This window comes from Gavialis gangeticus, unplaced genomic scaffold (genome assembly GCF_001723915.1).
Source record: "Gavialis gangeticus isolate Ggan-Ray unplaced genomic scaffold, GavGan_comp1, whole genome shotgun sequence".
NCBI classification, from domain to species: Eukaryota; Metazoa; Chordata; order Crocodylia; family Gavialidae; genus Gavialis; species Gavialis gangeticus.
In genome coordinates, this window is record NW_017729034.1 from 60,133,020 (window position 1) to 60,157,647 (window position 24,628).

Genomic DNA, 24,628 nt, shown 5'->3' on the forward strand with positions numbered 1-24,628 from the left:
AACCCCCCCCCCCCCCAAAAAAAAATTGTCTTATGGAAAATGCCATTGTTCCATTTTAATTCTGCTTTAGATAGGAAGGATTTTAAAATTGCAGATACTCCCCTAAAATGAAAAATCTACTTCTCACACAACACAAGTAACTTTTAGGGTTAGGCTGAGCCACTCAATTCTCTTGTTTGCAACTTAAAGCAAACTTGACCTTTTAAAAACCATTGTGTCCCACATCCTCTATGAAACCATTGTCTGGCTAATTGAATATTATGGAAATATGTTTGAATTTGAACTCACAGCAAGGTGGCAGCATGAGAACAGTTGAACAATTACTACTTTACTGTGACTTATTCTGAAAAATAACTGGTTTTATACTTCATTAATATTTTAAACAGTAAGGTTTCCAAATTAGCAAAATTAATTTTTAGTAAGTGTTTCCCAGAGATAAGTACCCTGTGTTATATTTTAATATTTACCTATGGCCAAATCTAGCTGCTATAGTGGGAATACTGGGGGACAACCCAGGCAAAACTCATGATGATCTGCTATGGGTTTTGTCTTCAATTGTCTGAAAGTTTTTGGGGGTTTTTCTATTACAGGGTCTCCTTCAAAATGTTAATTTAATATTTGACACTTCATTAGAAGAGGTTCTACGTAAAAAAGGATGCCAGAAGAGCCAGACAAGTAAGAATCTTTTTTCTCACTATCATTTTTCAAGTGAATCTGTAAATAAGGAATTACCAGAGTTATATATTACCCCCCGACTAAGGCATAGCTCCAATTGAGCTAATGGAAATTGTGCTTGTGGCAGAGGCAGAATGTGTCTCAAAAAGCTTTGGAATTTCTCATAATCTTCTTCCGAATATTGTTTAGAAGTGACAACAAAAGTAATCACTGTATAATTTGCATGGTGCTGAAAACATGATAAAAATATCACTCACTCACATCAACCTGACCTTTTATTTTTGCTGCTAGATTAAGAATCTTGGAGTCTTTAAATTATCAATAAGAAGACAAAATAACTCATCTATGTATACTTTATCAGTGAACAAAGGAATGTTTTTTAGTGATCAGAGCACAAAGTTGGGAATCATCTCTCTGGATTCTGAACTTGATTCATTGTGTGATATGAACATGTCTTCAAGCCTTAAGGATGTGAAATCTTTTGGTAGTAAATGTATTAGAGACATATTGAAAATGGGAGAGGGTATGGACTGACTGAATCTTAGGAGGTTTAAAAAGAATAACCTAATAAGTGAAAAAAATATGAAAGGTATTTCTGATAGCTTGCCACATAATTTTGATCAGTATTTTTCCTAAAGACATCATTTGGAGTCTTGTGTATGGGGAGGCCACCATTTTGGGACCCTCAAAATGGAAACAATTAAAGTGCATGTCAAGTCTAGTTTAGGTCTCACCCTGACTGTCATGAGAAGTTTTTTTGTACCTGGCTCTACTTGCAGAAATTTTTACTGGCATGAGCTCAATCAAGAAACTTTGGGTAGTAATTCTGTACAAGGGCAGGGAATGTGGTTTTGCAGTTACTGTATGGGTGAGGCAGCTAGATTTTGGATTTATTTCTGTTCTCTGACACTGGAAATCACATGCATTCCACACACTTGAACCTTGAACTTTGACTTTAAAGAAATCAATTAAATCTACCGTGTTTCCATTTTGCCTTTTGTACAAAGAAAAAAATAAATGGCTGATCATGGCTCTTGTCCTCTTTGCAGGGTTATTAGGGAATGAATATACTTAAGATGCTTTGAGGTGAAAAGTTGATATAAACCAGATGTGTTATACTAAACTTTAATACTAATTCCTGTTTAAAACTATTTCAAATAAAATTAGTGAGAAATTACAAAAACACTATTAGTATGCATACAACAGGAGCTGAGATGCTATGATAATGGGTGCTTTAGAAATACATTGAATGGATAGATGGGAATTTAACTTTAGCCAATCTTAGCATGAAGGCATATCTTCATCCTGTGACACATGTTGATTAAGAAGATTCTTGTGCTCAGGTTTGGCAGGAACACTACCAGATGGGTCATAGCCATACTTCCCACTATTTCAGTATGGAAAGAGGGAGAAGAAAAGGAAGGAAATACATTGCTAATTCTTTCCACTGTGAATAGAGAATAACTCAAAACCCATGATCTTCTTTTTTATCCCTCCTGTGTTAGTAGAAGGACATGTATAAGTAGAAGAGCAAGTGTAAGGACATGCAAAACTTTTTTAGTTGAATGGCATTGCACTTTCAGAGTAAAGCAGAACAGTGGCTTCAAGGATGGCACAGTTCAGGTAGCCCAACTCATTCATTAGCAGAGTAACCTTCTTAAATAGAAGACGCAGGTGGAGACCTAGGGTCATCTTAGACAATCAGATCCACAAAGTAGAGCTCTCAATCCTGTCATGAATTACTTAAGAGACTGAAAACATGTCTTTGTTTGGTTGAGGATATACTAGTATTGAGCCAATTGGACCAACTGAAGGAAGATCTCTGGATCTTCTACATTTGTATGGGAAGAGTACCAAAAAGGAAAATATTTGACTAAAATGGATTAGATACTAACAAAAAACATGCAGCCATATTTTTTCTCTACTACTGTAAAGAGAAATCATTTGGGAACCCAAGGGAAAATACTAGCAGTAAGGCATGATGAGAGATCATTTTTGATAGAGCAGCTTTCAACTTCCAGTAGCTGCAGCTGTTGAAGCATTAGAGAAATGTTACATGCATCACAGCAGTGTCATGGCCCTGTCTATGTAGCTACACAGCGACAGCTGAAAAACCATGGGCAATACACTGGTCACACATAAGAGATCCTTCTTCTCTTAATTGATTCCTTGGCAGTTCAGGTGAGGCACCTAAGCTAACACATGCCAGATATTACTGTGAGCAGAGTGGGAGGTAGGACATTGTCAGTAAAGTGCCCAAATTCTGAGATTCACTATTGCAGTTTCTCTGAAAGAGCCCTGTATTTGCTGACTTTTGGGTCATATATATAAGCCCTTTCAGAGAGGGTAGGCTGCCTAGAGAGATGATATAAGAGGGAGTTAATAGGTTTGTGGATGGGAAAGCATCACTATAATGTAATCATTACAAGTGCTTTAAAATTATTTATACATCTGCACTGAATTTTGGAGAGGCATGTTAAAAAAATAATAAAAGGTCTGGCTAAACAATATCTTTATTGTGGTATAACTTACACTGTTTTTGTAAGGAGCCTTATGGACAGGAATGAAGCTATCTGGGGATAGCCATACTGGGTGTTTTTATAGCATTTTGCCACTAGGAGGCAAGGGAAGAGAAGTAGCTTGTTTGCTTAGAGCAAATGGCTACTCTTGGGTAAGTTGCAGACAGGTGACATACACCAGTGTAATTTGTACAAATGTAGTTTTTTCTTGGGTAATTTTACACCAGATTTGAGTAGGCAGCACCAGTGTAGATCTGTACATTATCTACCTGCTCCTTTTGTATACTGGCGTAAATACTGATTACACGGGTGTAAATGTGTCAATTGTCCAGGCAAATATTTTTCCATCCTACTGAGTGCCAGATCAGCAGAATGAGCTTTTTGTTTGTCAAGGGATGCGTGTTTTTGTTCTAATGACAATATTTTCATTTTCAACACTTTTTCTTTTCAAAGCATATCATTCTAGCCCTTAAAAATTAGCAGGAAGCCAGCAACAGAGCACTGAGTAGTCCTGAGGTATCTTCTTTCAATGATTGCCAAGTGCTGGTAGGGAGTATGGATTTAATGCTTCTAGCATAGTTTAGGATTGCACTCCCTGTTGAGACTACAGATTTAATAATGTCCTTAAACTGTTCAGGTCAAGGCAGAATGTGTTAGCTTAAAAATGTGAAATTAATGATCTGAAAAATGTTATATGGGGAATCATTGAAGCTTAATGTTTTACATAGTAATAAAATAATAAAAGAAGGCAACTTAAATAAACAGAGTCCCACCATAGATGACTCTGACACACTGGGCTCCTAAAGATGTGCGGGGAGCCTGCTCCAATGTGCTGGAAATCCAGCATGTCGGAGCAGAGCTCAGAAATTGACACTCTCTGGCAGCCATCTGCGTCACGTGTGTCAGCATCCCCATGTGTCCCTGCATGAAAAAAATGGTGGTGGGGCACTTTGAAATAAAACACATTCAATGAGCTTTGGTTCAAAGCTCCTGTCTCCATTTTTGCAGCGCAGGGATGCATGGGGATGCTGATACATGTGATGCGTGGGTGCTTTTTTCTGTCCTAGAAACTAAGATAGCTAATTATTTAAGCTTTGGAATATGGGAATCTTTTCAATATAGACTTTGGCAAGCAGCAGGTAATTAGTTAACTATAAGCCACATTGATCCAATCCAATTAACACAAGTTAAATGAATAATAATTTAACAGTTAATAGCTTAGTTCATTATTATTTTAGTTTTTAAACTTTTGTTTGTATAAGGAGGCAGTGTAGGAGTCTGCTCCCACTAACATTGCTTGTACATTGTCTAAGTCAATCCTCCAAAGTTCTAAGACCTTTCACAATGTGTGGCTATCCAGATGACAAGGATGAGTGGTGTTGATACATATGTTATATTGCACCAAGAGTTGTGCTTATTTCTCTTCTGTAATAGCCAATGATTACTAAAAAATATTGGCAGGTTGGTGCCAGGCCAATGCTGTCCCTATCCATTCAAGAGATAAATGAAAATGTGGTATTTCAAAGAGGCTGCAAAACCTGCCCTAGCGAGGAAACCAAGCATGCCTTTGGCATGGGACTTGGTTGCCTCTGTGTCCCTCCATGATGGGGGAGTTGTGTTGGTGCTAAGAGGTGTTTGGTTCTGTGTTTATTCCCAGGTACAAAGAGGCCACTAGAAGCCTGTTACCAACTGGCTGAATTTAGAAAAAGCATTTACCTATAATGCACAGGGCTGATCAGGTTCTTGCTAGTTACAGAAGTAGGAGCCAGGGTAAGAAAGTGGCTTAAAACATCTTGGCCCCTATTTCACTTTTATCTGGGCTCAGTAGTAGATAACTTAGCTGAAAAACTGTATGGAAAATTTCTGTTATAAAATTTTGTTGAAAAATGCCAGCTCATTGAACTCATCATGTTCTGTTTAGAAGATCCCAACTTCAGTGAACTTTCATCAAACCCAAAGCATGATTCTAATATAAACCTTTTTGAATTTCCAGCTTGTTTGTCCTGGGGTTAGGGATGCTGGAAATTGTGGGTCGTTTGTCCTGGGACAGTCGACTGATCAGTCCATTCCAGAGCTAGAAAGTCTGGGAACATTGTGCAGGTACTCAGTGAAATTCACATCTTTGTCAAATTCATTGCTGATATTAGCAGTGAAACTCATGAGACTACCATTTTAACTGAGCAGCTGCAGGGTCTACGGATTTTCTGGTTCATCAGACATTTAAAAAACATCTAAATTTACTCAAAGCTGGACACACTCTTTTTTTAGCTAGACCCAGTTAGCTGATATTTTTTTGTGTCAATATCTGCCATGGAATAGAAGGAAGAGTAGTCCTTTTTCAATGACCCGACTTGAAAGGATCTTCTGTGTTCATATGGTGAACATGATATTGCATGAAACATCTGAAAACTTCTATGGCTATGGAGGAGCATAATACAGATATACATATACTTTCATGATATTATATGTTACTATATTTGCTTCATAAATTAATTATTTATACTGCCAATAGCGCTTTTAAATGATGGCTATATAAGACAAAGCTGGGCTGTTAGTTTTGAAAGGGAAAGTCTATAATTAGAACCTGCTGACATCCAACCCCCTGATTTTATTTTTCAGTATAATTTAGCATGCAGCCGTTCCAAAGCTGATGCAGTTAAACTCTACCTTTGGTGCCAATCTATGATTCCAACAGTAAGCTATAATCTGTGGAAGACCATTGTATACACAACTGTTCTTTGTTCTCTTCCTCCCTACAGTTGAAGTGAACACCATCAATGAGAGTACTGAGATCCTTCACCTCAGCCCTGCTGTCACAACTGAGTACGTTGGTGAAAAAACAGAGAAGAAGGCTGAGTTCTGTGATCGTTCCTGTGAAGAGCTGGGGACTATGTTCACTGAGCTCACTGGGTTGCGTGTTGTTGTTAACAACTTAGTTGATAACCTTCAGAAAGTGGTAGGTGCCCTCTGGACTTAAGAATCAAAAGATATATAATACATTTTTTTAAAAATGCTGTCCCCCCTCTCGGTTTCTATGACTTGGGTTGAACATATTGATGGATAGAACATTAGGCATGTTGGGAGGTGATTATACACATACACACACATGCTGGATTCAATTGGACTCAATGCATGTACGGCCTACATTATGAAAATGCCTATTGATGACTTTGGATGCTGTACTAGGACACTTACTGATTTTGATTTCCATGGGGTGGATACAGGGACAGTCCCAAAATATAAGGCCTATTAAAGTTTTCTGAGGTTTGGCAGCCAAGAGTTGAACACAAACTGCTAGTCAAATTTGGCCATAAGTATCATGTATAGGTATATGTGTGTATATATAATATGTGTGTAGTGTGTGTGTGTGTGTGTGTGTGTGTGTGTATAGTGTGTGTGTGTGTATACACACACACTAATCCCTGTTTAAACTACTTCAAATAAAATTAGTGAGAAATTACAATAATGTATATATACAATGTCTATACTACTCACCATACCTCAGAAGTAAGTGGAAGTATCTGATTTTTACCTTTCACTATTGCAGTAAGTTAATGTGTGGGTGCTTAAAATCTACTTCCTTCCTTCCTAGTTCTGAACTAAGTTCATACTTTCTAAACACAGCTTTCATAACTTACTGCATATCCCAAGAGTGGAATCATTTTCCCTGCTAGATGATGAAATATATTTTTTTTAAAAAAAAGCCATTGAGAGCAGATTATATTTAAAGCTTTCTAACCACACTTATGATATTACCTGAAAGAACTGTGGAATAGCACAATAACATTTTATTATTCCTTTTTCCTAATGCATAGGAATGCATAAAAGTGTACTTTTTCAATCATAACTTGAACCAGATCAAAAGTTTCTCTTTTTAAGCACCTTGGATAAAAATACACCTATCACATTGTTTGCTCATTTAATGTTTTAGTCTGAGGAGAACCAAATCATGTGGGAATTGATTGGACCTAACAAAACTCTCAAGAACCAATCAGTCTGCTGGCAGGATGGCCGCGTGTTTGCAGATAATGAAATCTGGACGGTGGATAGCTGTACCAAATGTACTTGCCAGGTAAGACTTTGGAAGCATTTCTCCCTCTTTGCAAAATGTTAAGTATATTGAATCCAGCTTGGCTACTCAGTCCTGTAGAAGGCAGGGTAGATTTACACCTTATACACTAACCAAAGTAGGTTTATTTATTTATATATATATATATATATATATATATATATATAGCACAAGCTTTTGTGAGATGAAGCTCACTTCATCAGATGCTGTGACAGGATGTTCAGAAAGTAGAGTATGAATCTAGCATCCATTCTGAGCCTGATCTAATAGGATCCCCCATTGTCTTAAATACATTTTGGATCAGGGTCTTACTTCTCATGAACAAAAGAGCAATGTTATACTGATAGTCCTGTTGGATGCAAAATCTTCCCTTTGATAAAAGATCCAACTTAAATACAATCTTTTTGGTCTTTTAAACTGAAGCCAAGTGAGAACATCTTCAAAGTTTTGTTTTTTTCTTAAAGATTTTTAATAAATTATAGACCTTCCATAGGGATTGGAATTTTCCCAGAACATATGCTTTTGTTAGTATCTGTAAATGACTACAAGCCAATATGTTGCTTTCTTTGTATGTAGAATTCTAAAATTGTGTGCCATCAAATCACCTGCCCAGCAGTGTCTTGTGCCAATCCATCATTTATTGAAGGTGAATGCTGTCCTGTCTGCTCTCAGTGTAAGTAGAAAAGTGAAGGGAAAAAGGAATCCATCAGTTGGCCTTTAAAAAAAACCTTGCTATATGTGTAGTGTTGAAAAGAAAAAGTTAAATATACCTTAGTGCAAACAAAATCATATTGTTTAAGCATCAGAATAATGGAATTTAACTACATTTCTCCTGTTTGGACTTTCTGATTTCTCCTTATGTGTTATTAGCTATCATTTCATCTCTATACAGTAGCTAGAATAGATTGTATGTCAACCATCTTCCTATAGAAAGTGCCTAGTTTCCAGAATGAAGGTTAGTTTTCTGTGTTACAATGCTATTATGGTTACAGAGGCAAGGAGTGTCACAAATTATTTCTCTCTGTTATTATGGGCCTGACAATACTTCACTCATAAGGAACAGAATGATAAAAGGATTCTTTCAAGACAGGAATTTAAATGCATAGCTAGAATTTGGAATGAGAATAGCTTCAGTAATACATTCACCCTGATCTGGACAGACCTACTGTAAAAAAATTGTGACTTTTTTCAGAAGTTTAAATCTTCTGAAATAGAACGTAAATGTCATTCTATTTAGGCCTCATGATTGATCAGATCAGATAGAGTGCCTTTGCCATTGTGCTCTTCATCACATTTTTCATTACATTATATTAAAAATGGATCCAAGCCTCAGATTCTGGATGTGGTTCCAAAGTTTGGGGGTGTCTAGAAAGAGGTGTTTGGCACATCCCAGTCCAAAGATAAAATTCTACAAGAGTGAGTCCCAGCTCTAAACGGGATATAAGATGAGGGTGCTTAGATCCAGGATTCTGATATGGGCCAATTTCAAATTGTGTTAAACAAAGTGAAGTTCTCTAACTCTTCAGGGGTAGAAATAAAAATGAAGAATCAGAACAAGAAATATAAAGAAAAAAGGGTGCGTTCTAAGAAACGGACAGGCAGAAGCAGAAATCTGATGATAAAAGCAACTGACTGTTAAGAACATTTTGCTTCTTCTGATCTGCAGCTGAAGACAGTGAAGAAGGCTGGTCTCCATGGTCAGACTGGACCAAATGCTCAGTGACATGTGGCTCAGGAACTCAGATGCGAGGCAGGTCATGTGATGTCACCAGGAGTTCTTGCACAGGTCCACACATCCAGACAAGAATGTGTAGCTTCAAAAAATGCGAGCATCGCAGTGAGTTATGACATTTATCTCTCTTTAGGAACTTCTCTCTGTTTCTTCATTTCTATGATGAAGCCAAAAGAATCATAGCTTGGGTTTCCTAGACAGACATTAATAGTCAGAATTGGATGTATTTTAATACTAATTTATGCTTTCGTACTCTGCTTCTTTTGGCATTGTTCCTCTGTTTCTCCCTTCTGTGATATTTCTCAGTTTATGTCAGTTCAGTGTGCATGTACACTGGCTAGTTTAGTCCTTATACTGTAAAGGAAAAGGCAGGGAATGACTTTGGATTTACATTACAAGCTGGCCTATTACCTTTTGTTGACATTTAGAATATATGTGGTGAATGTGGTACGGGGGGGGTGACAATTTCTGTTTTGCCATTCATCCATGGTTATCATCACAGTCTATTAGCTTAGAAATGCTTATGACAGGAGGAGCAAGGATCTATATAAAGTAGTTCAGTAAGATTCTTGTAGAGCATTTAATTGATCTGTTGTTTGCTGTCCATGCATGTGTCATATTCTGTCCACAGAACAAGTTTGTAATACTCCAGGGAACTTTTGTTTCTTGAGTAGTCTATGCAGACCTAAAGGAATATTGCTCATGATGATAATCAATAACCATCTCTGAAGACAAGTGTTTTGCTACAACTTTAAAATAATGTTATTTTTAAAGTAGCTGTTCTCTAAACAGTTACTGTAGCATGCTCTTCAATCCTGTCTTGTTTGTTAAGTTTGAATGAAAATGTTGGGCTTTCCGGCTGGGGCTGCTAACAGACATTCATTGAAAAGCTTGATGGGATCTGATCCTTGATCCCAACAACTGAGTCTCCTGTCATGCCACATGTGCATGGCTGGAGGCATGATTGTGGGATTTGGGATTAGACATCAATTGCACCCTAGTGCCAGAGTAGGGGGAGAGCCTAGAATCATGATCCTGGGTTACTCTTGCACCAGCAAGTAGCAAGCAGGGTGCCCAACGAGCCTCCACAGCTGGGAATGCCAGTCAGCTGACAAATGCTCTCATGATAAGAGCTCACCAGAGTCTTGAAGGGCTCTGCTGGGTTCCCAAGGTTGGGAATGCTGATCAGCTAATCAGCATACCAGCCACATGTTCAGTTTAAGATGAAACTGGAATGAGCCACAGAATTATTACATATATTTGTGTGATGATTTTGTGGCTTATTCCCTGTTTTATCACACCATTAATTGCTTGAATGTATGGCTGGGTTACTACTTATGACATGATTAATTAGTTAATCATGCCTTAAGTGTAATGTCTGCCAGGGGCCTGATAGTCATGGGAAAAAGATGGGATATCTGTTGCAAATGGAGAGAGTTCTCTTGCAGGGCTAGGTTCTATTATACCTTTAAATTAAATAAGACTTTCCTTATGCTGAGCCCTTTTTTCTGTCAGTACGTCAAGATGGTGGCTGGAGTCATTGGTCTCCTTGGTCTTCCTGTTCCGTGACCTGTGGAATAGGCAACATCACCCGCATCCGTCTCTGCAATTCTCCCATCCCACAGATGGGTGGGAAAAACTGTGAAGGAAAGGGCCGTGAAACAGAGAAATGTGAGAAAGTCCCATGTCCAAGTAAGTTTGCGTTTAAGCCCAAGATGAAAGTCAAACCCAAGATGGCTGCATTTTGTCTTCCAGTAACACAGCCTCTAAATTTTGATAGTCTGAGACAAAGAGTCTAACTCCTAGCCTAGAAATGGACTATAATAAACCCACTGTTTCTTTGCTCCAAGTTTTAATATCTTGGCATCAGATTCATATTACAGTATTCACAAGGAATGTGGTTTTGTGAGTAAACCAGGAGATGGGAAGTAGGAATTCAGGGTCCCACTTGTGGCCTTGGCACTGGCTCACTAAATAGTCTTTTGCAAGTCAAGTTGCTTCTTCATGTCTTACTTTATTCATAATTATTTTCTGCTTATTTACCTCATAGGGGTATTTTAAGAAGGGATGAGTGACAACAGTGTAGTTTGAGGTTTTGCAAACCTCTTAAGTTATTATTTTGCTTTAAAAATTAAGAGTTCCTTACAAGTTTAAGGAAACTTCCTTCCTGTAATTTAAAGCCATATTTTCCATGGGTGATTCATACATAACAAAAAGATAAACATGTTTTGATCTAAACGGTAGGTTGCATTATATATTAATGACAGAAGCATGAGTCACCAAAACCAGAATAGTATAAGCATATGTCCATTTTATAGTATAGATACACATTTTTATTTTTTAATTAGAACTTTTCTTTTATCATTGTTTCTTCTTTTATAGCCACTTTAGATTTGTTTTTATTTTACCCATTTCCTGCTTCATACTTCTGAACTCACTATATTTCTGTGGATTGAAAAATAGGCAAGATGAGTTACTCACCGCTGCCTGTGCAGCCCTTTTTACATAAGTGCTAAGTGTTATTTATTCACTGACATGAATGATGCATGCCTCTGGCGGCTGGTGGAGCATGGTAGTGCTGGCGGCATTAAGCGGGGAGCTCCCACAGACCCTGCCAGCACTGTCAGTGGTGGGAGGGGGGAGGGTGGTGAACATCGACCAGGGGTTGGTGACCACCCACAGATGCTGCTGGCAGTATTAGTGGTGGCCAGCGGTGATCGCTGACCATCCACAAATGCCGCTGGTGGTGTTGGGAGGGATGTGGGTGTGGGACCCTGTATGTGTGCACTCTCTACCCATTGACAGTATTTACTGACAACCAACATTATGTTTGGTACTGTACAAATCATATGGAAAAACACAGCCTCTGCTCAAAAGAAGTTACATCCTAATTCTGGTTTTATACCAATATTATTCAGGAATATGTGCTCTGAAATCAACGGATATGTACTAGCATAAAATGTAGATGGAATCAGAATAAGTCACTTATATCTGAATCAGAGGGGCAGTGCATTTGGGAGTCATAATAATGTTTGGATTGCCAAATGAAAATACAATCTTCAAGTGGTGCAAATGTTGCTTTGTTGTAGAAATATCATAGAATATAGAAAAGTTATCTCCAAATTCGGATGGAAGCAGTATAAGAGCCTTATTACATGGTAATTTTGGGCAGCTCCTGGAGCTCTTAATTCCTGGATTATCTGCACATTAACACCTTGAAGTAGTTCTAAGCACTCATTATGCAGCTCAAAGTGATGTTACTTGAGGCCAGGATTATCTCTGATCTGCACTACCCAGCTCCTGTTCCATGAAGGTGTGGCCACTCCCCACAGATGTGCCACTCAAGTTGAAGTTCTCCAGTATTTCTGGATATCTCATACCCCCAGTCATACAGCAATGATAGAAGCCTGTCCTGGCTGACCAGGCCTCTAGTGGCAATTTACAGGTACAGCTCCTAGTCCAGCCCCTGCTCAACAGGCCTCTAGTGGCAAATCCCAGCTGTGCAGATGGGGGACAGTCTGAGAAAGTTTCTAGACTAAGGGTGTGACTGATCCAAATTCCAAGCTGGCACTAATACCAATCAACATTTGTACAGCTCACAGCATAAGGTATAACAAGGCCCTAAATAGAAGGGCTTCAAATGAAGGCAAATCAAAGTTATTTGGTAGCTAAGGAAGACAATCCTAAAAAGCCATTAGTTACAGTATGCTACATCTTCAACTGACAAACAAAAAATTTACAGCATCAAGCATGGGTGACTGGTGCTTCCTGAGTCTGGGGGGGGCACTAAATTGCCAAACGGGGAGGGGGGGCTCCCCCAGCGTCCGATTGCCGAGCCAGCAGTGAAACTGGAAGTGCACTTCTGCTGTCACATCCGGTTTCACGGCTGGTGCTTCTAGGGGGTGCACAGCTGATCTCAGGGGGTACACGTGCACCTGCGTGCACTCCTTGTGTGTCGCCAGCAAAGGTACTTTGTAATAGAAACAGTTGGCTCAGAATTGTCAACTGAATAATAACATTTTTGGGGACAATTTTTTCATGGAAGAAAGAGCCGAGCTCTGGGGAGCATGAAGATCAGGTGCTTCAGATCCTGCAGTGCCATAGGTGCAGTCTTTTGGTAACTGTAGCCTTTTTGTTCCTTTCCTTCTTCTGTGTACAGTGACAGCTGTTTATACACCATTACCTGAGAGATGAGTTGTCTTCATGGAACTTTGTTTGCAGTATGTTGCTCCTGTTGATTTTCTCCTTTTCTACATCTTCTAGTAAATGGTCAGTGGGGTCCATGGTCTCCATGGTCTGCTTGCACAGTCAGCTGTGGAGGAGGGATCCATGAGAGGTCTCGGCTTTGTAACAGCCCAGAGCCCCAGTATGGAGGAAAACCATGTGTGGGAGATGTCAAGCAACATGATATATGTAATAAGAAAGATTGCCCAATTGGTACGTATGCTTGAATGGTCAGCTATCAGTTGTATGGCCTTCAGTGTTTGTTGTTGTTATCATATATGCCTCTATGATATGGATAGCAGCACTAATGGTTATGATAGGGTCTGCATGTATGAAATCCATTAATTCAGGCCTTGTTTCAGGAAATCATTTAAATATACGCTAACCTGTCATTCACTTAAGAGGTATTTTATGTATATTTTTAAGAATAAGGGCTTTGCTAAATAAGGAAACTGTTCAGATAGCACCTCTAAGTGCTATTAATGTAACTGTTTATAATGGCCATAGAATCAAAAAGGAAATGTTTCCATAGCTACCTGAAAATTCAGAAACTTTTAACTGTGTGCATTCCATCATCTTTATAGGTAATTCAATAAATGAAAGAGATCTTTCTTAAGTAATGTTGATTGCTCCTCCTACACTTCTACTCTTATTTATATTTTAACATGTTTTGACAGACGGGTGTTTATCAAATCCTTGCTTTCCTGGAGCGGAGTGTAACAGTTACCCTGATGGGTCTTGGTCATGTGGGGCTTGTCCTTCTGGATACCTTGGTAATGGAACAGTCTGTGAGGATCTTGATGAGGTATACATATACACGTCATTTCTTTCAGTCAATATGAAATTTTTCCTTGACATTATTAAAAATCCATGTTTGGCAATTATAGTGTCAGCTGATTTGCTTGTTCATTTTATTTCTTTATTTCCTTGCAGTGCATAGCTGTGCCAGATGTGTGCTTTAAGGTCAATCAGGCCCATCGCTGTGTGAATACAAATCCAGGTTTTCATTGCCTGCCATGCCCGCCACGCTACAAGGGAACTCAGCCTTTTGGAGTGGGTCTGGAGGTTGCCAAGACAGAAAAACAGGTAAATGATATAGAAGAGAAGGCATTGTTTAGGCAAATTATGAAAAAGGAAATCTTTCTAAACCATTCTCAGTAAAAAAATGTTTATGAATTAGTATTCCATAAAGTTTGGTGCCAAAAAAATATAGCCCCAACTAGCTACATGCTGATGTGAATTTTTTGGGCCCAGGCTTTGGTCCTGATTCTTCATTGCTTTCACTTTTTGTTGTCATTTATACATGTGTAAAATGTTACCACTTGGGAATAATGGCAGTTTGCTCCCACATTTTGTATGCCTTTTTCATAGATGTAAATGAGAATTGGAGGGACAAAGCAGTGGAAAATCAGGATACCATATTTACTCATATATAAAATGAGACTTTTCCCTTCAATCAGCATGGGAAAAAAGCCCCTTGTCTTATCTTCACATACCAACACTCTGCCATACCTGCCCTCATTAAATACATTAAACTAATGTTAGAAGCAGCATGTGCTCTGTCATGGAAACCAAGTGTGAGGATGACGGAATACAGCTAATGATGAGCATGCTCAAAAACACATGTTGGGCAAACACACTGATGGGAACCTTCTTTAATTTTTTAATTGTTTTGGTCCTTAAAAATTCAGGCAGTTATTCCCGCAGGAGGGAATGACCACTAGGCCTGGAGGTGCAATACCGGGCTGGCACTCGGAGAGGCTGGAGCAAGCTTCAACACCCTCCCATGGTGCCAAAAATGCTTATGGGAACCTTTCGTTTGGGCCTTTAAAAAAAAACAAACAGTGGGTGTTCCTTCCACAGGGAACTGTCAGTAGGCCTGGAGGTGCTGCAATACCAGGCTCTACAGGAAGTCAGTGTATGCATTTTTTCTGTTCCATAATAACTTTATGAGAACTTACAGCACCCACATAAATGTGGCTGTTCTTCAAAATATGTTGAAGTGATACTTTTAATTATTTAATTATTAATGGAACTTGTGGCATTTTTATTATGTGTTATTTGGAACGATGGATTAAAATAAATAAATGGCTCATTGTGTTCAGTAAAATGGTATATATATTTTAGGGTCTTTAGCTATTAGTTAAAATTTAAACAAATGGTCTGATTTTCAAAAGTTCTGGCCACTGAGAAGCAGCTACTACTGGCATGAAGTCTGATCAAGTATGATGTATTTGCACAGGTGTGTGAACCTGAAAATCCATGCAAAGACAAAACACACCAATGCCACAAATCTGCAGAGTGCATCTACCTGGGCCATTTCAGTGACCCTATGTACAAGTGTGAATGTAGAACAGGATATGCTGGTGATGGGCGAATCTGCGGTGAAGATTCTGATTTGGATGGTTGGCCCAATAAAAACCTGGTCTGTGCTGCTAATGCTACCTACCATTGCATCAAGGTAAGTAAGAAGGGTCAATCAAAACATGTTGGTGTCCTAACCACATTTCTTTTTTTGTTAATAAAAACCAAAGGCTATCTCTTTTCAACCATCTGTCAGGTGATAGTTTTTATTCAGCTTTCATATATAAAGATATCTTCCCTTTCTGTGAGACAGTATAGAATGTGCATGTATGAAAGGCCAGATTCAGAAAATTATTCTGGCACTTAACAGTTAGATCCCTAGAATTTAGACCATGTGTGAATTGTCTATGGTTCCAATATAGTAGGGAGAGTTAAATGTCTCAGAATGGCATACAGTACAACCAGCTTGTTGAGAACAGAGCCACGTAAAGCCAGCTTATTAGCATGCATGTGCATAGCCAGCAGTGAAATACTGAGGATAGAGGTGAATCCAGAGTAGTGTCTCCTGGACTGTAGGGAAGCAAAATCCAGTTACCTGGGATCAATAGTCCTAAATGAGCTCCAGAAAGTCAGTGGTTTTTTTTCAATGGATTGAGCAGAGTCCACTCTTTTTTAAAGGAGGTAGAGGTGGGGTTGCCCACCTTTCATATAACAGCCTAGATGCTTGGGCACTCACCTAGGAGTGGGAGACCCAGGTTTAATTCCTTCCTCAGCCTGAGGAGATTCAAACTCACATCTTTTATCTCCCTAATTAGTGCTCTAACTGCCCAGCAATTATATAGGCAAGAAGTTGGCATCCCTTTGCAAATTTGGGCTGCAGCTTGCAATCCAGCCAATGCTGCAGATGGCCATTCCCCTCCTATTGCTCCAGCAACAGTGAGCAGAAGCTGCAGCAAGGAAGAGCAGCTTTCTACATGGGCTGTAGCCTCTAGCTGGAGTGGCCAGAGGCCATTGGCATACTATTAGAAAACCATGGATCAGATCAAACAACTGGGGCATTAGTGTGCCCTTAGTAAAATGCAGACCAGATGGGACCTTTGTAGGTTAGCTTTAATCCCTTTGCAGACAGGATCCAGCCCACAGTCCTAAATTACCAACTTCAGATATAGACTATTCCAGATGGGGAAGACAGTACTCTCCATGCCTCCTTTGGAAGATATTCCACTTTACAAAAAAGAAGTTAAAATGCATTGGCTAAGAGAGAGTGCAAGAGTGAGCTAGTCTGAGCACAATAGAGTATGTGACTGTAGCCTACTGCTTATTCACCTTAGCATGGGAAGACCTGATTTCCAATTCCCACTCCTAGGATGGTTTCTGTATTTTAACCTGTGAGCACTTAATGTAACCTTGGCACCTGAACAGGAATTTTCAGGATTTAAATTCTGGATTTAGGCCCATAATTTAAGGCCAGTTTTTTGGATCTGGCTGATATACCTGAATGGAATCATATATCTCATTATACAGGGCATATCTCAGTATCATAGGCTAACCTATTGCTCTGCTCTATGGTTCATAAGAGAAAAAGAGAGATCTCTCTTGGATCACTTTTCCTGGATCACACAAGGTCAATCTTCTCTTTACAATCTTCTGTTTTGGGAATAGAACTGGAAGAATTTTTTCAGCTGGATATTTGTTTGGCAAAAAATACTATGAAGTTCATTCAGATTCTTCATGAATTCATGTTGTGTCATCACGGTTGGAAAAAAAAAAAGCCTGAAAACAATTTTAAAAATTGGAAACATTTTTGTTGCTAATTTTTTTAAATTAAACATTTCAGTTCTTTTGTTACAAAGCAGTGCTTCATTTTTAAATTAGCCTACAGAAAATTAACAATAAATGTAAATATACCATAAAGGAGCCATTATTTTTTTTGTTTAATTTTTGCTGTTGTTTTGGTTCAACATGAAACATTTAAAAAAATGGCTAGGAACTAAAATTTAAAGAAAATTCACACAACTCTATCTGGTTCTCTTGTGGAGCCCAGTGAAGTCAATGCAGTTATACCTGAAACAAACTTAAGCCAGTGGCTTTACTCTTAGAAAGGGAGTATTAGGGCATGTGTAGATGGAACGGGGGCCCTAAATTGAAGCAATGGGTTTTAAAAAACACTGCTTCAATTTAGGGCAAAGTAAACTGCTGTGTCACATACACCCGTGTTTTACCTGCCTCTCCAGTGGTGGGGAGGGGAAGGCGAGCTGCTGGCGGGCAGAGTGGTCCTTTGGCTGCGGGGGTGGAGGGGGCTGGTGTTTCCCTCTGTGGCAGTGGTGGCCCCCGCCCCCAGGAGGCACCCACCCGCAGGCACCTGGCTTGAGCGCAGCTGCAGAGGGGAGAACCAGGTCCCCATGCAGCTTATGCAGGCAGGCAGGTTCCAGGAGGAAAAAAAAAAGATCAGGCTCACTGCTTTTTTTTTTACCTTTGGTGGAGCCTGCCTTCCCAGGCTGCTGCCAGGCTGCCTGAATGGGCTGCCTGCACAGTCCCTGAGTCGCATGGAGCCTGGTGCTTTGCTCCGCAACTATAGGGCAGCAAACTAAAACTCCTCAGAGATGTTTTAGTTTGTTGTGCCCCAAAGTCATTTAAGGTGCATGACACCGCTGAATGTGCTACAGCAGCTGGAATTAATCGCAATACACCACCGACGCATGCAAACACCAACTTCATTAAATGGTGCAAAAGCATTTAACCCGCTTTAAAGCATTGTGCACACATGCCCCTCATTTAATCTACACACACCCTTAAATATTACTTAAACACAAGTCTGAAATGCTGTACTTTCTCACCCTGGCTGTTATCTACTCAGTGTGGATCTTACCATTTCAGCATTTGGAGTTCATACATTCTTTTTGGTTCCTGTCATCAGAATATGCAACATATTAACTCAAGATGTACACAAAGGATCTGTGTTCATTAAGAATATAACATATTGAACCCATTTAGAGAAAGCTGTTTCCAAAGTCTCAGTCATGTGCATCTATGCTCTATAAGCATATAAGTATGGTGATATGTGTCTATGAAGATATAATCGAGACTAATGCTTTATTTATAATATTTTGAAAGACAGATGTTCTCAAGTACTTACACTCATTAGAAACCATCTTGTAGTTTAATACTTTGTTCAAAAAGAAAAAGCAAAGGCATACTTTCTCTTATAGTGGTCAAAAATGTATCTTACAACTAAAAAAATAACAAATAATTTTAATATAAATTTGCTTTTGATTTTTGGATTAATTCTCAAGATTACATGTATAAATATGTTTTCTTTTCAGAATTTCTGTATCTCAAACTGTCGTATTATCCTAACTATAGTATAGCTGCTGCTTATGCTCAGTCATGTGTCCAGGAGCCATGAAGATATTGTAAATGTCTTTTGCCTTTGATAATCACCCAGAACTTTCTAGTGCTTCTTTGAAAAGCTCAGAAGTATAGGCTTTCTCTTATGATTTCAGCATTTGCCCAAATGACACAGGACATAAATATGAGCATTATGGGGACCGTATTTGTACTGTATTTTGCCAGGTCCAGTTTTGATCCTAGGCTAAAGGGGAATTGTAAAAAAATTAAAAACATCATTGAGAACAATTTATAACTTTTGATGTTTTCACCTAAGAAGTGAGCAGAGTTTTGAGTGGATGTTTGTATTTCCCCTTATCCTCAACTGGAGGCAGAATTCTGATATAATTCCTCAACAAAACACAATACTTAGACAATAGCTGTTAAAATGTTGGCCCATTATATTACTTTTCTGTATTTACAATTTAAGAATTTAATCTGAAAAACTATTTATTTGGAATAACCTTGCTTTACTTGGTTCTGATAAAAATAGTAAGGGATACATTTGTCATCTATTTTCAAAAGCCCTAGGAGTTTAACAAAATGCCACATATTTTTCATACCGTGGTCCCATGTGTATGACTTTGTTGTATTAACTGTGTTATTGATTGCAGAGATCATCCTTCTAGGTTGCATCTTCATTTTTCTGCCAAGGGCAGTCAAAGCTGGTCACTTAGTAATCTTTAGTTATTTCATGAGCTGTCCAGAAAAAACTGACACTACATGTGTGTTTCCTGTTAGATGCTCTCCATTAAAATACACTCAAAAACATCCTCCTAAAAAGAGATTAGGGAAATGGAATGATTTTCACTTGCATTCAATGTATTTTACAGCATGAAAGCTGTGGATGAACTAATATCTTTGGCAACAACAAAACCCCCTTCCCCCCTCCCCACCAAAGAAGAATGCTGCTTTAAAAATGTACTTAATAGAGCTGTGTGAAATTTCAATGGGTGTTTCGTTTTGAAGCTTCCAATCCCAGTGCTCTGGGGGAGGGATGGAAAAACTGCATAAAAAGTTACACGTATCACAAGTTTTGCTTGTCAGCAACTTGATGTGCAGTTTCCCAGAAACCCCTGCACCTATCTCCTTGAAACTTGGCAGGCATCATGGTCTCATCAGGGGCTACCATCCCTGCTGTTTTCATTCACATCAGGAAAGAAATGACAAAGTTATAGGTATTTTTGTGATTCCCCCATTATAGCCTATGGGCGAAATGTCAAAACACGTTGAAACAGCAAAATAGTTTCGACAAAATGAAACGGAACAGTGCTTTGAAGCAGCAAAATGAAACACTGTCCCTTTGAAACGGCAAAACGGAAGTCAAAATGGAACAGTGCTGTTTCGCACAGCCCTAGCTTATGATTGATTTTTACCAGCTATGTCTTTAATAGCCTCTAGTGGGCTTTATCTTCTTCTAACCAATGTCAGTTATAACATGTGACATAACGTAACCTGTGGAACCTCTGACCTGAAGTAAAACTAATGTATTGATTTTTATGGACAGGATAACTGCCCCCTTCTGCCTAACTCTGGACAGGAAGACTTTGATAAGGATGGCAAAGGAGATGCCTGTGATGAAGACGATGACAATGATGGCGTAGAGGATGACAAAGTAAGATTTGTTATTTAATGGCTGTTTGTTAATGTTTAATGAATGTGTCTTCCACTGTGTTATTGTCACTCACTTGTCTGAAACAAAGAAGGGTTTTAAGAATTAGATCCTCAGCTGCATCACAGCCGTTTTGCCTTGTCCCAGTGTCTCTAAATTACACTGAGGAAGGCAGCTTGGAGCAGAGCAGACCAGGACTGAGGGAACTGCATGATGACTGCAGGACACTTTGCTCTTTCAACTTGTCCTGCTGTGGCATCATCTCAGGGTCTGTTTGCATCTCAGGGTCTATTAGCTGAATTTTTGGTTTTATTCAAAAATGACATTTGATTACACATTTTGTACTGGGTTTACTGCCAGCTCTTTCAAAACAAGGACCTCGTATTTTACTTTGGGAGAACATGAAGTACTATATAAAGTATAACTGATTAATACTACTAATTATAAAATGGTCAATGACCAAGGAGAAACAGCAGAAGGGACATATGCCTATGTTCTGTTGTATGCCTTCATGTTTTTATCTGACCCTTAATTTCCTCTTGGAGACTTGTAAAAAATTGACCAAGCTTTTGAATAATCAAAATATTTTGCGTGTGTATTTACAAAAATGTCACTTCAATTATCCGTGTAGGCAAGACAGAACTGAGTATTTTTCTCTCATGAACTCATGGGAGAATTAATTAATGCTTTCATAGAAGCACAGAAAAGTAGGACTGGAAGGAATCTTCAGAGGTCATCTAGTCCAACCTCATGCTAAAAGGCATGATCACCCCTATGTAAACTATCCTATAGAAATATGTTTTATATCAAGTGGCAGAATTTAATGGTATAAAACAAATATTTTGTCTTTTCTTTAGCTTTTTCTTTCATATACAAAATATAATACTAAGGAGGGTGATGTTTTGTCCTAAGGAAGGATGCTTTTTTTTTGCAGACAACGCTACTGCAAGCTGTTCTTCAGTGATCTGTTGTGAGGTTCTGTGAGGCCTGTTTTCTCCATATATGGAAACTGGGCCTGCTTTCCATTTCCTTGCTTATCCATTTGCTGTTTACATGTGTGCAAAACAAGTGTAACCGAGTGCTGTGTTGAGCATGGAAATTTCATTTTGTGGGGGGGTTTTTTGTTGAGATTTTGAAGTTTGAATTTGTTTTAAGTTAGAACAGGAACACCACATGCTGAAGTTCTCTATAAAAGAAAATTCTCAAAAAGAAAAGAAGTCATTTTAGGGTGTTTGAAATATTTCTGTTTTGACAAATCAAAACATTGTTTCATTTTTTAAAAAACTTGCTATGTATTATATTATACAATATACAATCAAAGGATTTGAAATGAAGATTCGTTTCAAAACACAAACAAAACAAGATTATTTCATTCTGAAATATGGACATTTTCCTCCAATTTTCTTCTGGAAAAAAACATTTGGGAAAAATTTCATGGAACATTTTGATTTTGAGGGGCTTGCCTCTTTTAATGCAATATGGTTCTGTTTAAATTTTCTTTAAGCAGCTTTAGTGTAACATGCCTACTATTCTGCTTTAGTAACACTGTACCCACTATTTCCAGGTACAAATAATTATGCAAAGTGCATGGTTAATTAGTTCTAAGTTTATCTGTTGACAGGAATAGTTGTGGATCAGGAATAGATTTTCTGAACATTTTCTGTTTAACTTTCATTTCCATGTAGCTTGACTATGGAAGGCAAAAGTACAATTTGAAAGGGTGAAGCTTCAAATCAAGTAATAATTTATATTAAACTTTTGCTTCTGCCCCTTAGGACAACTGTCCTCTTCTGTTCAACCCACGTCAATTTGATTATGACAAGGATGAAGTTGGTGACCGCTGTGATAACTGTCCTTATGTGCATAATCTTGCCCAGATTGATACAGATAATAATGGCGAGGGTGATGCTTGTGCTGTGGATATTGATGGAGATGGTATGTTCTTACTCTCTAATGCATAGAAGCAACTGTTTCAGAACTAGGTGTTCTTCCAGAACTAAATGTCTTGCTACCAATAGGATGTAGCAGCTGCTTTTATATGTGATAAAAAGCAGCTGATATGTTCCATTCAGAGATGAAAAAGAAACAGAAGAAGAAGATTCATCAATACACATCCTCTGCTGTAATCAAAGGAAACTAGATATATGACATACTCACATGAATGTAATATATTATCTCAGCTAAATATTATAGATATATCACTTTTATCCAGCCCGTGTCAATGCCTTTACCCACATGATCTTTGAAGAGGAGAAGAAATTCTTTAAAACCCCATATACTCTATAATTTCTTTTGTGGGTCCTACAGATGAAAGGATAACAAGAATACTAGGACAATATTGAGGGTATGTGCAGATGTTACACTTTGATCAACATAACTAGGGTTAGGTCGATGTAAGTGCTGATCTTTACAGATGTTTGGAGAGGTTAGGTTGGGCAAAAAATGGACAGCCTGATTTAACGAAAATCTGTACATGTTCGCAGTGCAGCCCTGGGGCTGGGAAAGCCCAGCCACTTACCCCAGCCTTGGGGCTGAACTCTTTCTATCCCTCCAACCTTGACTGGGCTGTTTTTAGCTCCATGATCCTCTGCCCATAGATGGACAACACTCACTGTGAAGCCACCAACCCTGTCTTTTCCCCCACCCCAACAGAACCGATAGGCCCCTTTGATCTTGTTCACCCCTCCCCACACCCCAGCTTACTTAAACTGGGTTCCTGGCATGGCTCCCAGCACTGGCAAACATGGGCACAAGCCAGATCCAATCTACAATCACGCATCTTAAAATAAGATGATTTACAGTTATGTGTCTTACTTTAAATTGCATGAATATGGATTGGGTACTGTGAACATATGCACATAACCTACGAGGATGTTAATTGGATTTCAGCAAAATAGAAGTTGCTCCAGAAAGTCAGCCAATGATCAAATCAGCCTAAACCCATGCATTTTGAAGTTTTGAAATATATTAAATAGTTGCATTTATTTTACGTGTTTCTGAGTGCCTGTTTTGGCCAGAAATGCAAATGAAAGCATAGATATAATTTAGAAAGCCTGTTCTTACAGCATTTCCTGCCTGGTTGAAACCAAGACATATCACAAGTTGTAGAAGGAAATCTGTTCTTATATTTTCCTTCAGTAACATTTCAAACTTTTGGTTACAAATCTTAATTGAAGGAGGCAACTTTTCATTTACTTCCAGGTAACAGCATGCACATGGCAGCTAGAGTGGAGTGGCTGACATGCTATTAAGTTCACAGCCTGGTTTACCTGCTGGAATTATTCTTCTGCCCAGACTATTTGTATGTAAACTGACCATGCTGGATTTTTTATGTTCTTCATTTACACTGATTTGTTTTTTAATCTTCACAGACATTTTTAATGAACGAGATAATTGTCCATATGTCTACAACACAGACCAGCGGGATACAGATGGTGATGGAGTTGGAGATCATTGTGATAACTGTCCATTGATGCACAATCCTGATCAGGTGAATACTAAGTGCAGCTGCTTAATATGGGGAGCGCTTGCAGTTAACATGAAATCTGAAAGCCATCATCTAACTGCTTGTAATCATGCTGACATTAGAATAAAAGAGGCTGAGAGACAAAAAATATTTTAGGAAAGAAAGTAAATGACCATAATTATTTATATTACAATAATGCAGACAGACCTCAACTATTAGTGACACCTCATGATGCTAGGCATTGCACAAAAAATAGTAAAAGAAAATCCTTGCCCCAGTGTCCAGTCTAAAGAAGAGGAGGGGAGACGGTGACAGAGGGGTGCATTAACTTATCTAAGGACCCACAGTAAGCTAACAAGAGATGTAGGAGTGGAGCCCAAGGCTTCTTACACATAGTCCAGTACACTATGCACTAAACTACATATCCTCTATATATGAGCTTACTTTACTGCTTGTTTGGTGGTGGTGAAGGAGATGCAATGCAAACTGGTTGAGAAAGTAGGCAGGAGGGCCTCCCCAGGGTATAATGATTTTCAGCATAGTAAGAATGAAAAATTATATTCTACTATGTTTCTTTTCTATGCAAATTTGATGTTATAAGATAGCAAAATTTCCAGGAAGCTGTGGAAAGACAAAAATT

General features: G+C 38.7%; 1 protein-coding gene across 2 annotated transcripts in view; it reads left to right on the forward strand.

Moving 5' to 3' along the window:
* The window catches only part of THBS2 (thrombospondin 2), a 41,023-nt gene that overhangs the window by 4,692 nt on the left and 11,703 nt on the right, over window positions 1–24,628 (forward strand). For both annotated transcript variants that reach the window (XM_019527189.1, XM_019527190.1), the window contains exons 4-16: window positions 591–675; window positions 5,954–6,150; window positions 7,126–7,266; window positions 7,840–7,936; window positions 8,930–9,100; window positions 10,511–10,687; window positions 13,259–13,432; window positions 13,897–14,024; window positions 14,153–14,305; window positions 15,462–15,680; window positions 20,418–20,525; window positions 22,298–22,457; window positions 23,894–24,012. In XM_019527189.1, coding sequence (XP_019382734.1) covers window positions 591–675; window positions 5,954–6,150; window positions 7,126–7,266; window positions 7,840–7,936; window positions 8,930–9,100; window positions 10,511–10,687; window positions 13,259–13,432; window positions 13,897–14,024; window positions 14,153–14,305; window positions 15,462–15,680; window positions 20,418–20,525; window positions 22,298–22,457; window positions 23,894–24,012 — 1,929 coding nt within the window. The remainder of the gene's footprint in view (window positions 1–590; window positions 676–5,953; window positions 6,151–7,125; window positions 7,267–7,839; window positions 7,937–8,929; window positions 9,101–10,510; window positions 10,688–13,258; window positions 13,433–13,896; window positions 14,025–14,152; window positions 14,306–15,461; window positions 15,681–20,417; window positions 20,526–22,297; window positions 22,458–23,893; window positions 24,013–24,628) is intronic.